This window comes from Nelumbo nucifera, chromosome 1, assembly GCF_055504915.1.
Source record: "Nelumbo nucifera cultivar China Antique chromosome 1, China Antique-T2T, whole genome shotgun sequence".
Classification (NCBI taxonomy): domain Eukaryota; kingdom Viridiplantae; phylum Streptophyta; class Magnoliopsida; order Proteales; family Nelumbonaceae; genus Nelumbo; species Nelumbo nucifera.
This window is the reverse complement of record NC_142649.1, coordinates 20,144,053-20,157,192: the sequence shown is the minus strand read 5'-3', so window position 1 is coordinate 20,157,192 and position 13,140 is coordinate 20,144,053. Positions and strand designations below refer to the sequence as shown.

The window sequence follows — 13,140 nt, the reverse complement described above, 5'->3', positions numbered from 1 at the left end:
TCTTGATCCCTTTGGCTGCCCTCACCATTGCAGCTCCCATCACCCAATGGAATAGGTAAAGGAACTGCCCCACTCTCACTACTCTCCCCCTGAGGACAAGGACTTAAACCCCTACTCTCATTGCTCTCCCCTTGAGGACAAAGACTTAAACCCCTACTCTCACTGCTCTCCCCCTGAGGAGAAACCCGAGGATAATAGGGTGTCTCCTCAAAGAAAGTGACATCCATGGAGACGAACTTCCTCCCTGAGACAGGATCATAGCAGCAATACCCCTTTTGAGTTTGTGCATAACCAAGGAAAATGCATTTGGAGGCCTTGGGTTCAAACTTGGAGTGATGGGGTCCGAGAAGCTGAACAAAGCAGGTACAACCGAATGTTTTAAGGGGAATAGAAAACAACTCCTCATGTGGGTATAGAAGGGAAAAAGGAGATCTCAAATCAAGAACCCGGGACAGAATCCGATTAATAAGATATACCGCTGTGAGGATAGCATCACCCCAGAAGCGAACAGGGACATTGGAGGTAAACATAAGACTTCTAGCCACCTCCAAGATGTGCCTATTCTTCCTTTCGACAACCCCATTCTGCTGAGGTGTATGAGGGCAAGAGCTCTGATGGATAACCCCATGATTAAGAAGGTAAGATGCCAATGGCTTAGCAAAGTATTCCTTTGCATTATCAGATCTAAGAACTTTGATCTTGGCATCAAACTGGGTTAGGATCATTTGGTGAAAGTTTTGGGTTAGGACGGGAACCTCATCTCGTGAACGCATAAGATAAACCCAGGAAAACCGGGTATGGTCATCAACAAATAACAAAAAATATCTGTACCCACCCATAGAAGGAATGTGATATGGCCCCCAAACATCCGTATGCACAAGATCAAAAGGGCGATTACTCCTTTTATTACTCAATGAATAAGAGTTTCTACAATGTTTAGCAAACTCACAACTTTCACATTGCAACTAGGACAACTCAACAGACTCAAACAAATTAGGAAACAGACTCTTTAAGGGCCGAAAAGACAAATGACCCAATCGGTTATGCTAAATTATGCTTTAGCATAACCGAGCTCACACTCTGGGAAACAAGTGACCTCTTACCCACAGACTCTTCCCGACGAGAACTCTCCCCGAGCAAATAGATCCCATTCGTCTCATGGCCAGTCCCAATCACCTTCTTCGTCTCCAGGTCCTGAAAAACACACCGGTCAGGAAAGAAGGTTACTGAGCAGTTCATGTGTTTGGTAATACTACTAACTGAAAGGAGGTTAGTATCAAGCTTAGGAACATGTAAGACAGAAGACAAGGAGATCGTATCTGATAACTTAATGTCCCCCTTCCTAGAAATAGGAACCAGGGAGCCATCAGCAATAGATACTTTATCCCTACCAGATGACAAATGGTAAGTGGTAAACAGTGAAGGCAAGCTAGTCATGTGGTCGGATGCACCTGAATCTATTACCCAACAAGTTTCAGTAGTACCTGGAGCTGAGGCATGGTAGGCTGAAGCTAAAGTACCTGAATTTACGGTTGTAATCTGACCACCCATCTCAGAAACACTACCATAACTGATGTTTCCAAAGCTGTCTTCTGCCTGATTTTTAAACTCCATCTCAGTCAAGTCTTAGAACAGCACTTGGACTACCAATCACAATCAAAAAAAGTATAGGCTTGATCTGTATTCACAGTGTATGTGCACAAAACTGGGATAACTCTGATCTGAAATCAACTAGCAACCACAACATTAGCTGTCCGTAGAGCTCTAACCCCTTAAGAGGATTCGAAAACCCCAAAAAACTCTGAAAACAGCTTAGAAGTAGGTCTGATATGCTTGGCAAAATTAGGGTTTTAATCAATCCTTAAAGTGAATTCTCAGCCATACACTCCAGATAGTACCGTACGGATAAGGCTTGTATTAGGGTTAATATGAAACCCTAAAACTGATCAATGTTAAGGAGATAACTATTAGGGTTTGCCGCAGTATTAGATCACAAGGTTCAGTCCTGTACTAGGGTTTGCCGCAGAGTTAAGACAAACCCTAGAGAATAGAAAGATAAAACCCTAGAGTGGTTCGGCCGCCCTTGCTAGAATCAGTGGCTACAAACTGTTAGAGCCACTATACCAGAAAACAGAATAAAATAAGCAAGTCTGAAATCTGATCTGAAACCAACACAAATCTGATCTGAAATCTGATTTGAAACCAACCCAAATCTGATCTGAATTCAATCGCCTATCACAGTATATGCAAAAAATCAACTCAAATCTGATCTGAAATCAATCGGCATCCACAGTACCAAGTAGCCTGTCAATCTGAGATGCTATTTTCTGAAATCACTACTGTGGGGCCCACTGCTGCGAGAGCAAAATTAGGGTTTCAACTGTAGGTCTGAAATAAGTGCTCAGCTGCACTCTCCAAGCAGTCTACACAAGTGGGACTTGTCGTAAGGCAATATGAAACCCTAAAAACTAATCACCTCTGAGAGGGGGGGGGGTTCGGCCCAACAGTCAAACCCTAGAAACAAACTTAAAACAGTTCGGCCTCTCCTTCTAGATAGGTCCAACCTATCTCGACTGATTGCAGTCTCTGAAACTCAATAAAAAAAAATTTACTTATGGAGTTCGCTGCCTTCTAGGATTACCTGAACCCTAGTCTTCTCTGATCCTTCCTGACCACCAACACTCTGCAACCCTAGCAAGTTTCCAACAGCTGCTAGCACCTCTAGCGATCTCCAAGAATCAGTCTGCGAACTCCTCCTTTTCAGCTTTCAGTCCTAGGGGATTCTCATGTGGTCGGCTGGTATTAGACTCACATGAAAAACCCTAACTTGGCTCTGATACCATGAAGATGTTCAAGACTGCTATCAGTCTTGAGCACTAAGAAAATTTAGGTTTGAACAGAAGAGAAAGTGAAGAAGAAGAAGAAAGAGTAGTGAGAGAGCAGTAGAACACAAGTTTGAAAAGGAAGGACAGATTCTCAATAATCTGCCGCCGCCACTTCAATTTAATATTTATATGTTATGCTAGTTACATGAAAGGACATATCTGCCCTTGGTGTTTACATCATAAAACTGAAAAGTAAATAACAGAACTAGAATAACAGAATAACATAACAAATAGACATACATTCTACCCTACGGACAGAGTGGCTCCACAGCTGTGGGGCCCACATCAGTTTCTCTACAAAAGGCAAGCCCTACTAAACTAGAGGAACAAGATGCTATATAGCCCAAGCCCACATGGGACTGATCAAAATGACAACTTCCCCTGACCAGATCAGTCCAAGTCTCAAGAGTCTTCTCCATGCCAAATCAGTACCTGATTGTTGGCCTTCTTATGAGAATAGGTCTTATAATGCTTGGATCGATCCCCATCATCTCTCCTTGGCTTGAAAGAAACTCAACCCTAGCGAGTTAAAAGGCATGATATTGATCATAAAGTTTTGGATTAAGATGATATAAGTCTTCAACTGTAATCCATGGACATTCTGAAAGAGGTAGATTCTTCCACTTTACAAGAAACTTTTGATAACCCTCACTTGCTATAGAAATCAACTTCTCATCAAGGATGTCTTCAGGCACATCAGTAGGTGGAACCTAAGGCAGCTTAGGCAATGGGACTATGGGACAAATGGACAATCACCATGTGTATGGCCATGATATGCACTTAGGTCTTCAACATTGAAGATTGGGCTAATTCCCATGTTGCTTGGCAGCTCTAGGACATAGGCACTAGAACTGATTTTCTTAGTGATCTTGTAGGGACCTGCACTCTGAGAGTGAAGCTTCTTATAAAAGCCCTTAGGAAAGCATTCAAGACGTACATGCACCATAACCAATATCACCCTCCTGAAAATCAGCTAAGCACCTATGTAAATCAGCTTTGGCTTTGTATGCATCACTGCTAAGAGCAATCTTGCGTCTAACTTCATCATGGATTTATCTCATGTAGCGAGCAAAGCCTTTAGCCTCTATGCTAGTCCTAGCGTTTTGTGGCAAAGACACTAAATCAATAGGCCTCTTAGGCTGAATTCCAATAACTATCTCAAAGGGACTTCTTCCAGTTGACCTGTTTATTGAACTGTTGTAAGCAAATTCAGCCATAGGTAGGATGAGATCCCACCTGGAAGTATGGTCACCAACTAAGCAACGTAGCAAATCACCGAGGCTCCTATTAACTACCTCAGCTTGGCCATTGGTCTACGGATGGAAAGAAGATGATAACTTCAGTTTTGTATTGAGGAATTTCCAAAGTGTCTTCCAAAAGTAACTCATAAACTTAGCATCACAATCAGAAACAATAGTAACAGGAACACCATGTAAACGAACAATTTCCCTAAAGAATAGGTTTGCCACATGTGAGGCATCTGATGTCTTACTGCAAAGAATAAAGTTGACCATTTCTGAGAACCTATCGGCCACAACATATATTGAATCATGACCCCATTTTGTCGTGGGCAGAGCAGACCTAGGACAAAATCCATAGAAAGATCTTGACAAGGCTCATGTGGAATTGGTAAAGGGGTGTACAACCCTGTATTTTTCTTTCTCCCTTTTGCCAATTGACAAATTCTACACCGTTTGATCACACGATCAACATCAGCCTTAAGGCTAGGCCAACAAAAACGATCTACCATAGCAATGATCTTGTCCCGACCAAAAATGCCCAGCAATTCCACCTGCATGTAACTCCCATATAACATAATCACGTAGTGAAGTGTTAAGAACACACAAGCAAGTTCCCTTGAACAAAATAACCATCATGGATAGAAAAGCCAAGACATTCAGATTGCTCCCCAGCCTGTAAAGAACCATAAATGATGCTGAAATCCTTGCAACCGGCAATAATCTTGCTTCAACTGATCGAACCCCACAACTTGTACAAACATAGAATGAAGTATATACACCACACGACTTAATGCATTGGCTACTCGGTTCTCAGCACCAGTTGTATGCTTAATCACAAAGTTATATTTTGCTAAAAATTCAGCCTATTTCTGATGTTAATTACTAAGATGCCTCTAAGATTTGAGATATTTGAGTGCCTCATGATCTAAATACAAAACAAACTTTTGGGAATTAAATAATGATGCCAATGTCAAAGACATTGCACAACAGCATTGACTTCCTTGTCATATGTGGAGTACTTTTTTTTTTGGATCAATAACAATAAGCTTTACTAATGAATAAGATTTGTGAAACTTTAATTACAGAAAGGGGAGGTAAACTATCTTAACTCCCCAACAACAAAAGGACAAGGAAAAAAGCTAAAAATTAGCCCAAAATAGAGATTCCTTAAGCACCCCTTGCTTAGCTAACCCATCAGCCATTGAGTTAGCACTTCTCGTCACCCATTGTACTTCACCTCAATATCCCTACTCAACCATTTAAATTTTTTCTTTTCGTTGTTGTAGCTCCACAAATCACTGTTGTCTCCTTTCAGCCACCTAATCACCACCTTCGAGTCCCCTTCAAGAACCAAGCATCTGATGTTTAATTTTCCAATTTGGGCCTGAGAACATGGCAGTAATAATCCCATCCTCATTCCTGAACACGCCCCCAATCCCAGAAGACCCTGGATTCCTTAAGCTACTACCATCAAAATTCAGTTTTATGAATCCAGAGGGAGGGGGGGACCAAGAGGGCCAAGAAGTCCTCTTACAATGGGCAGAGGTAGCTATCTCTTTCCACTTTCTCGATAAGTCGGCCATGGAAAATTCTAAGAATAGCTCCATAGATTTCAGCCAGTGAGCTACCCTTAAGTGTATCCGTATCAAAGTATCAGTATCGAGTATCGTATCGGACAACTTGGATACGGATACGCTTTGGAAACGCATGGATACTGACGAAAACAAATGAAAACACTTAGATACGTTGGGAAAAAACATACAAATTCCATAAATATATTAATAACACTAAATTTAAAATCAAATAGTCACAAATAATGTATAAATACAAAGGAAATGTAGTAGGGCTGGAACAAACTGTCAGAAGTCAGAAAGAGAGACTGAGAAAGGATGAGAGAGAGAGAGAGAGAGAGAAAAGAGAGAGAAATCCCAAGGAATCACTCCAAGGGGTTCTAGAATCACTCTAGGGTTTGTAGGAATCCCCCCATACAGCAAACTTGCTCTAAAGAAATCTTCATTCATTCATTAGCTTCAAAAAGAAGAGAATACATCTATTTATAGAGTGACTTGTGTGACTCGGAATACTGTTCACCCTAATTACAAAAATGCCACTCCTTGTCTTGTGCATCAAGAAACACAACAACTTTCTATGTACTAAATAAACTGAGAATTGAAAGGCAAGCCCTACTAAACTAGATAAACAAGATGCTATAGCCCAAGCCCACATGGGACTGGTCAAAATGACGAAAATACCCGACCAGATCAGTCCAAGTCCCAAGAGTCTTCTCCATGTCAAATCAAAACCTGTTTGTTGGCCTTCTTATGAGAATGTATCTTATAATGCCTGGACCAGTCCCCATCAAAGCTGGCGAGACTCCTCCGAATCCTGACTCCAAAATTGTCTTTTCTGTTAAATCGTTAGGCAGCGATTTTCTCTTATGATTAGGACATTATCAGCAGTAATCATTGGGTACCATGTCACTAGTTAGTTATAACAATTTTCCTTTTTTTCTCTATATATGTATTACCAAATCAGGAAGGAGGATCATTGACTCATTGAGTAATAGTAAATCACTATTCCTTTCATCTTTATTTCCCTTGTGAGTAGTGTAGAACAGTAGCTCAGGGTAAGACTAAGGCTTCTTCTCACCTACTAGAAGAGACTGATATCAGATTGGAATCAAAGTCGACTGGGCATGAGGATAGCAGGATGTTTGACGCCGAAGATCGGTTGAGCAATGTGGAGAAAAACCAAGAGGAAATGAACCGGAAGCTGGATGAAATGCTTGGCAAGCTAAACCACCTGAAACCATGGGGAGTAGAGGAGACTAGTCAACGTTTTGTTCCAGGAGGTTCCTTGGATCAAGGTAAGGGAGTGGAAGGTTCAGCTCATTTTGGCACTACGGGGTTCAGCTCCGAGATATTTCAAGGTGGAGTTACCTCGATTAAATGAAACCAATGTTGATGGGTGGCTCATCCTCATACGGCAATACTTTGAAGTACAGGATGTGCCTGACGATCAGTGGATTTCCATGGCCAGCTTGGGGTTCGAAGGAAAGGCAATTGACTAGTATTGCTAGTTCAAAGACCACATTCTCAAGTCTCAACCCACATGATCACAATTGCGAGGAGATTATCACAACTCTCTCAAACGGCTATGATCCAAGATTACATGGAGGAATTTCAACACCTGGCTAGCAGAGTCAAGGGGGTCTCGAATGAGTTCCTAGTGGGCTGTTTCATAGCAGGACTCCGCCCAGAATTAAGAGCACATGTTGAAAAGTCCGAGCCACCTTCAATATCTAAGACCCTTCGACTGGACTCTTTAAGGAAGAAGAATGGAATATCAAACAATAACTGGTGAGAGGAGATCCTAGCAAAACTTGTGTGGGTAACTCCACCCCTATCCCAAATCAGAAGCAAATTCTAAAGGTGAAGAAGCTGACGCCAACAGAAGAACAAGAAAGGAGAGATCGAGGTCTATGCTTTAACTGCGATGAAAGTTGTACCCCTCAACACTGTTGCAAGAACCAAAAGCTTTTCTAGATTGTTGCAACCTTGAATGATGAACAAGAACTTGAAGAAACAAAGAGTAACCTGAATTTACAGAAGAAATCCCGGAGATTTCTCTTCAAGCTCTGAATGGATCTAGCTCCCCGCAGACCATGCACATTCAAGGTCATATAGACAGTCACCTATTGCTGCTGCTGATCGACAGTGGGTCTACACATAATTTCATGGACCCTCCAGTGGTGAAAAGGTAGAAACTACCTGTAACCCCAATAACACCATTCGAGGTACAAGTAGCCAATGGAGAAAAAATCATTGGAGATGGTAAGTGCTTGAAGATACCCATCTGAACCTCTAAAGGTACAATTACAACAGATTTCCATATCTTGCCTTGTTATGATGTAGTCCTCGGAGCTCATTGGCTGAGAACCCTTGGACTAGTGGTATAGGATTTTGCCACCTTAAATTTGCAGTTCACTGATGATAAGGGAAGACCTCATCAAGGGAACACAGAATTCTTTCACACAACGGATGGATGTGGGTAGACCCTCTAAGGTGGTAAGTCAGATCAAATTTACTTACTACAACTAACCTCCTCAGGAAATGTGACAGGAGAACCAACGGACCCAGATATCATATCTTTACTGGCTGAGTTTGAAGATGTATTCTAGAGTCCGATGGGTTTGCCTCCACTGCGACAGTGTGACCATGCTATACATTTAAACGATGAATCCAAGGCAGTTAACGTGTGTCCATATCACTATCCATACTTCCAGAAATGAGAAATTGAAAGGATCATCAAGGACTTGCTTAAGGAAGGAATTATTCGAACCAGCCAAAGCTTGTTTTCTTCCCTGGTTTTCTTAGTTAAAAAAAAAAAAGATGGGGGGTGGCAATAATGCATCGACTATAGAGCGTTGAATAGAGCAACCATCAGAGATAGATTTTCGATGCCCATTATCAACAAATTGATTGATGAATTATTACATGGAGCCCATTTTTTCTCCAAGCTGGACCTCAAGTCACGCTATCACTAGATCCAAGTTCAAGAGGTAGACATACCAAAGACTGCTTTCCGCACTCATGAAGGCCAATGCCGTTCGGGTTGTCAAACTCTCCCTCCACTTTCCAAGCTTTGATGAACTAGGTATTCTGAGAACAACTGTGGCAATACATTTTGGTTTCTTTTTATGATATCTTAGTTTACAGTGGTTCCAGGGAAGAACATTTAATTCATCTTAGGAGTGCATTAGAAATTCTCAGGAGCCATCGGCTGTTTGCTAAGCGAAGTAAATGACAGTTTGGAGTGAACAAGATCAGCTACTTGGGTCACATTATCTCATCCCAAGGGGTAGAGGTGGATCCAGAAAAAGGCCAAGACATGGTAGCATGGCCGAGACCATCTTTTTGTCAAGGAACTCAGAGGCTTCCTTGGGTTAACAGGGTATTATCGGAAATTTGTTCGGAATTACGAGAACACTGCAGCACTTCTCACCAAATTGTTACAGAAAGGGGAATGGTTATGGAGTCCAGAAGCAGAATTGGCCTTTCAATCCTTGAAATCAGCCATGGCATCCACTCCCATCTTAGCCACCCCAGATTTCCAAGCACTGTTTACATTAGAAACAGATGCTTGTGGTAATGGGCAAGGAGCAGTGCAAGTACAGAGGGGGAGGCCAATAGCATTTTTTAGCAAGGCACTGAAGGGACAAGCTCTCCACTTATCCACATACGACAAAGAATTACTGGCAGTAGTCTTTGTTGTCCAGAATGGAGACATTAACTTCTGGGAGCTAAATTTCGCATTGTTATAGATCACCGTAGCTTGGAGTACATATTGCAATAGAGGGATTTCAACACCCACACAGCAGAGACTCATCAGTAAACTAATCAGCTATGACTATGAAATTTGCCATTGGAGGGAACGAGACAATACAGTGGACGACGCTTTATCCAGAAAGGTAGATGGGGAAATCCATGCCATTTCCCGATTGGTTCCCAAATGGGTGGAGGAGCTTAAGATAGAAGTCATTAAAGACCCCCAACTATAGAAAAGCATCCAGGAGGTTCAGGCAAAACTCAGGAACACCAATATGAATGGCGCAATGGGCTACTCTTGAAAAAGGGGCACATTGTTCTCAATCCCCACTACATTTTCAGAAGAAGAATTTGATGAGGCTCATGCATCACCATCTGGGGGCACTCTAGGTTCTTTAACACTATGCAAAGACTCAAGGTGATGTGTTGTTGGAAAGGTTATAGAAAATAAGTGAAGAGATGGATTAAGGATTGTGAACACTTGTCAAAGAGTCAAGAATGAGAATGTGCCCATACCAGGCTTATTTCAGCCCCTCCCAATTCCAGAACAAGCATGGTCTGTTATTTCGCTTGACTTTATAGAGGGCCTTCCAATCTCTAACAAGAAATCAGTGGTCTTGGAAGTCATTGACAGGCTGACAAAATATGGGCATTTTCTACGTCTATCTCATCCATACACCACCCAGGATGTTTCCCAGCTATTCATGGAAGGAATTTTCATGTTACATGGTCTGCCCCAATCTATCGTCAGTGATCGAGATCCTATTTGTACAGGAAATTTCTGGGAGTTATTCAAAATTCAAGGCACCTAGCTCAACATGAGCTCTGCTTATCACCCTCATTCCAATGGTCAAACTGAGGTCTTGAAACAGACTCTTGAAAATTATCTCAGAAGTTTCATTAGTGAACAGCCTCATACTTGGGTGAGATGGCTCCCACGGGCTGAATGGTGGTACAGTACAAACTTCCACTCAGCCCCAAAACTCACACCCTTTTTTTTGATATCTTTGGAAGGGCTACTACACAACGGGGGTAGCCCGTAGCCCATCCCCCAACCCAGGGTGGGATTTGATCCCAAGTCTCCGCTACAACCAGCAGGAGACCTTACCAACCAGCTGGTTGGCACCTTGCAAAACTCACTCCCTTAAGAACAGGGACATCTTAGTTTGAATACTGAAGGAAAACTTACTACAGGACCAACACAGGATGAAGAAGATTGCAGACCGGAATCGAACAGACAGGATGTTTCAGGTGGGAGACAAGGTTTTTCTGAAGTTGCAACCATATCGCCAGAATTCCGTAGCAGCTCGAAAGTCACAAAAGCTGGTTGTCCGATATTATGGGCCCTTTCAGATCTTAGAGAGGATTGGCCAGGTGGCTTATCGGTTGGAACTTCCAGCTGGGTGTAAACTCCACCCAATATTCCACGTGTCTCTACTGAAGGCTAAAGTAGGGGACTCCTCACTGGAACTTCCAGTGGTTCTCTTCCACCTTTAACAGCAGAAGGGGCATTACATCTAGAGCAGGCCGCTATCCTCGATCGACGCATGGTGAAACAAAGAAATGTTGCAGTGACCGAGGTATTGGTGCAATGGAAGGGTACACAGTGGGAGGATGCCACTTGGGAATGCTGGTCTGAGCTGATACAGAAGTTTCCTAATGCAGGCCTTGAGGACAAGGCAGATTTCTAGAATGGGGGAATGATACCACCCAAGAAGAATCACATGGCAAGCTGGCGAGACTCCTCCGGATCCTGACTCCATAATCATCTTTTCCGTTATAGGTTGGGGATTATATAAAATAAGCATGCAACAACTAATAAAGAGCATTGATGGGTATATCCAAATTCAACAAAATGTGTTTAAATTCTATATTTTATACTCAAAATATTGACTTTTCTAAACCAGAAAAGGGGTAAAGGAACCATTGAACAGAGGATCAAAAAGAAAACAAGAGAAGAAGCATTAAATACCTGTGCAAACTTATTTCCCTGAGATTGAAAGGATTCAGCGAGCTCTAAATCTGGGTTAAGAGGCACCGACTCCGGCGTTTCTTGATCCTTCTGGTGGTTCCCTTGCCCTAATTGGGCTCTGTCAGCTTCGCTCTGGTCATCTTCGTTCTGTTCGAAAGGGAGATTCGGATAGTGAGCTATGGCGGGGAGAGAGCGTTTGTTGCCGCTCTTCTTCGTCCATGTTATTTTCATCTTCTCTTCCGGCTTTTCTCTCTGAAACTTTCGCTCCTGAGCGGAGTAAAGCTGCACTGCGTAATTAAGCACCGAGACCGAGTATATATCCGAATGACCGACCCATGTTCATTACATCATTTGCGTTGTGAAATTATTCGACCCATAACTGTTTTAACCCGATCGAATATGGGTCAGATGTTGTGTAATGATACACTTTGAAATGATCTGTTTCGTGTCCCAAACCTAAAGGTGAGAATTATATAACCGGCCCCAAGTTCCTTCATCAACGGTTAGTGAGGGGTGGACCATAGATATGAAAAGGAATATGTCCTCAGCAAAGTACTAGTGTCGAATCCGGACCGTTAGTGGACCGCATGGATCCTTGGTCTATTGTTCAAGTGTGGTCTCTAGGATTTTTTTATTTTTTTTGAGAAAAAACCTAGAAGGCTATTTCATTAAATTAGCTTGATGGAACATCGCTTACAAGAAAAGTAACCAAAAAATGTGGAGAAATAGACCAAGTATAAGGCCGACCCGAATAGAGTCCTTGCTTAGGGGTGGCCACGAACCAAGCACTTTACGAGTTATTCCAGTTTGTTGGACTCGGTTTTAACCAAATTCAAGCCCAATTTAAAGGCTCGTTTGTTAATCGAATTGAGCTCGAGCCTAATAAAGCTTGGTTTGTGAGGTTTGCGAGCCAAGCTCGAATAGTTATATACATACATGCATACATATAATAATAATAATAATAATTATTATTATTATATATATAATATTTTTTATTTTTATATATAATAATTAATTATTATAATTCTTAATTTTTTAAATATCAAATAAAAAATATTTTTTATATATAATTTTTTTATTTTTATAAAACATTTTTCTCAAGTTGAGCTCGACCTTACGAGCTTTTGACTCGAGCTCAAGGTCTTAGCTCGAACTGAGCTTGCGCTCAAGCTCGAGCCTCGTACTACCTTGTCGAGTCAAGCTGGAATAGCTATTCGGCTCGGCTTGGCTCGAATCCACTCCTACTTGTTATGCTATAGCATGGGCAACCTTATTGGTTGAGCGGTGAACACAATTCACCAAGCAATTTGAAAGGGTTTGAAATGAACTTCTACAAGCTGCTAATACATGAATAAGTTGCCACCGTGGATCAAACTGATCAACCAACAAGAGATTATAGATACTTTCAACATCACCCTCAAAAACCACATTTGACAATGATAAGGTAGATGCCAATGACAAACCTTCCAATAAGGCTCTCAGCCATTTGGGCATTATCACAGTGCAATGGGATTGTTTTGGCCAAAATGATCTCTATGAAGGGTAGAGGTCTTGTTCTTGTGGGGAATGTTCTACTCGAGTAATTTTCGCATAGTTATTGATGATTGTCTGGGCTTTACAAATAATTGTAGCAGAATCAAAACTAGCATCTCTAAAAATTTTTTCATTTCTTGCCTGCCAAATGCATTGCATAATAACTGCACCACTTAATAATA

General features: G+C 41.8%; 1 protein-coding gene across 1 annotated transcript in view; it reads right to left on the bottom strand.

Annotated features, from left to right (window-relative positions):
• Positions 1–11,726, bottom strand: part of LOC104605881 (Tetratricopeptide repeat (TPR)-like superfamily protein) — a 43,208-nt gene extending 31,482 nt beyond the window's left edge. The window contains exon 1 of the mRNA XM_019199187.2: positions 11,426–11,726. Coding sequence (XP_019054732.1) covers positions 11,426–11,656 — 231 coding nt within the window. The 5' untranslated portion in view covers positions 11,657–11,726. The remainder of the gene's footprint in view (positions 1–11,425) is intronic.
• Positions 11,727–13,140: the final 1,414 nt, after the last annotated feature.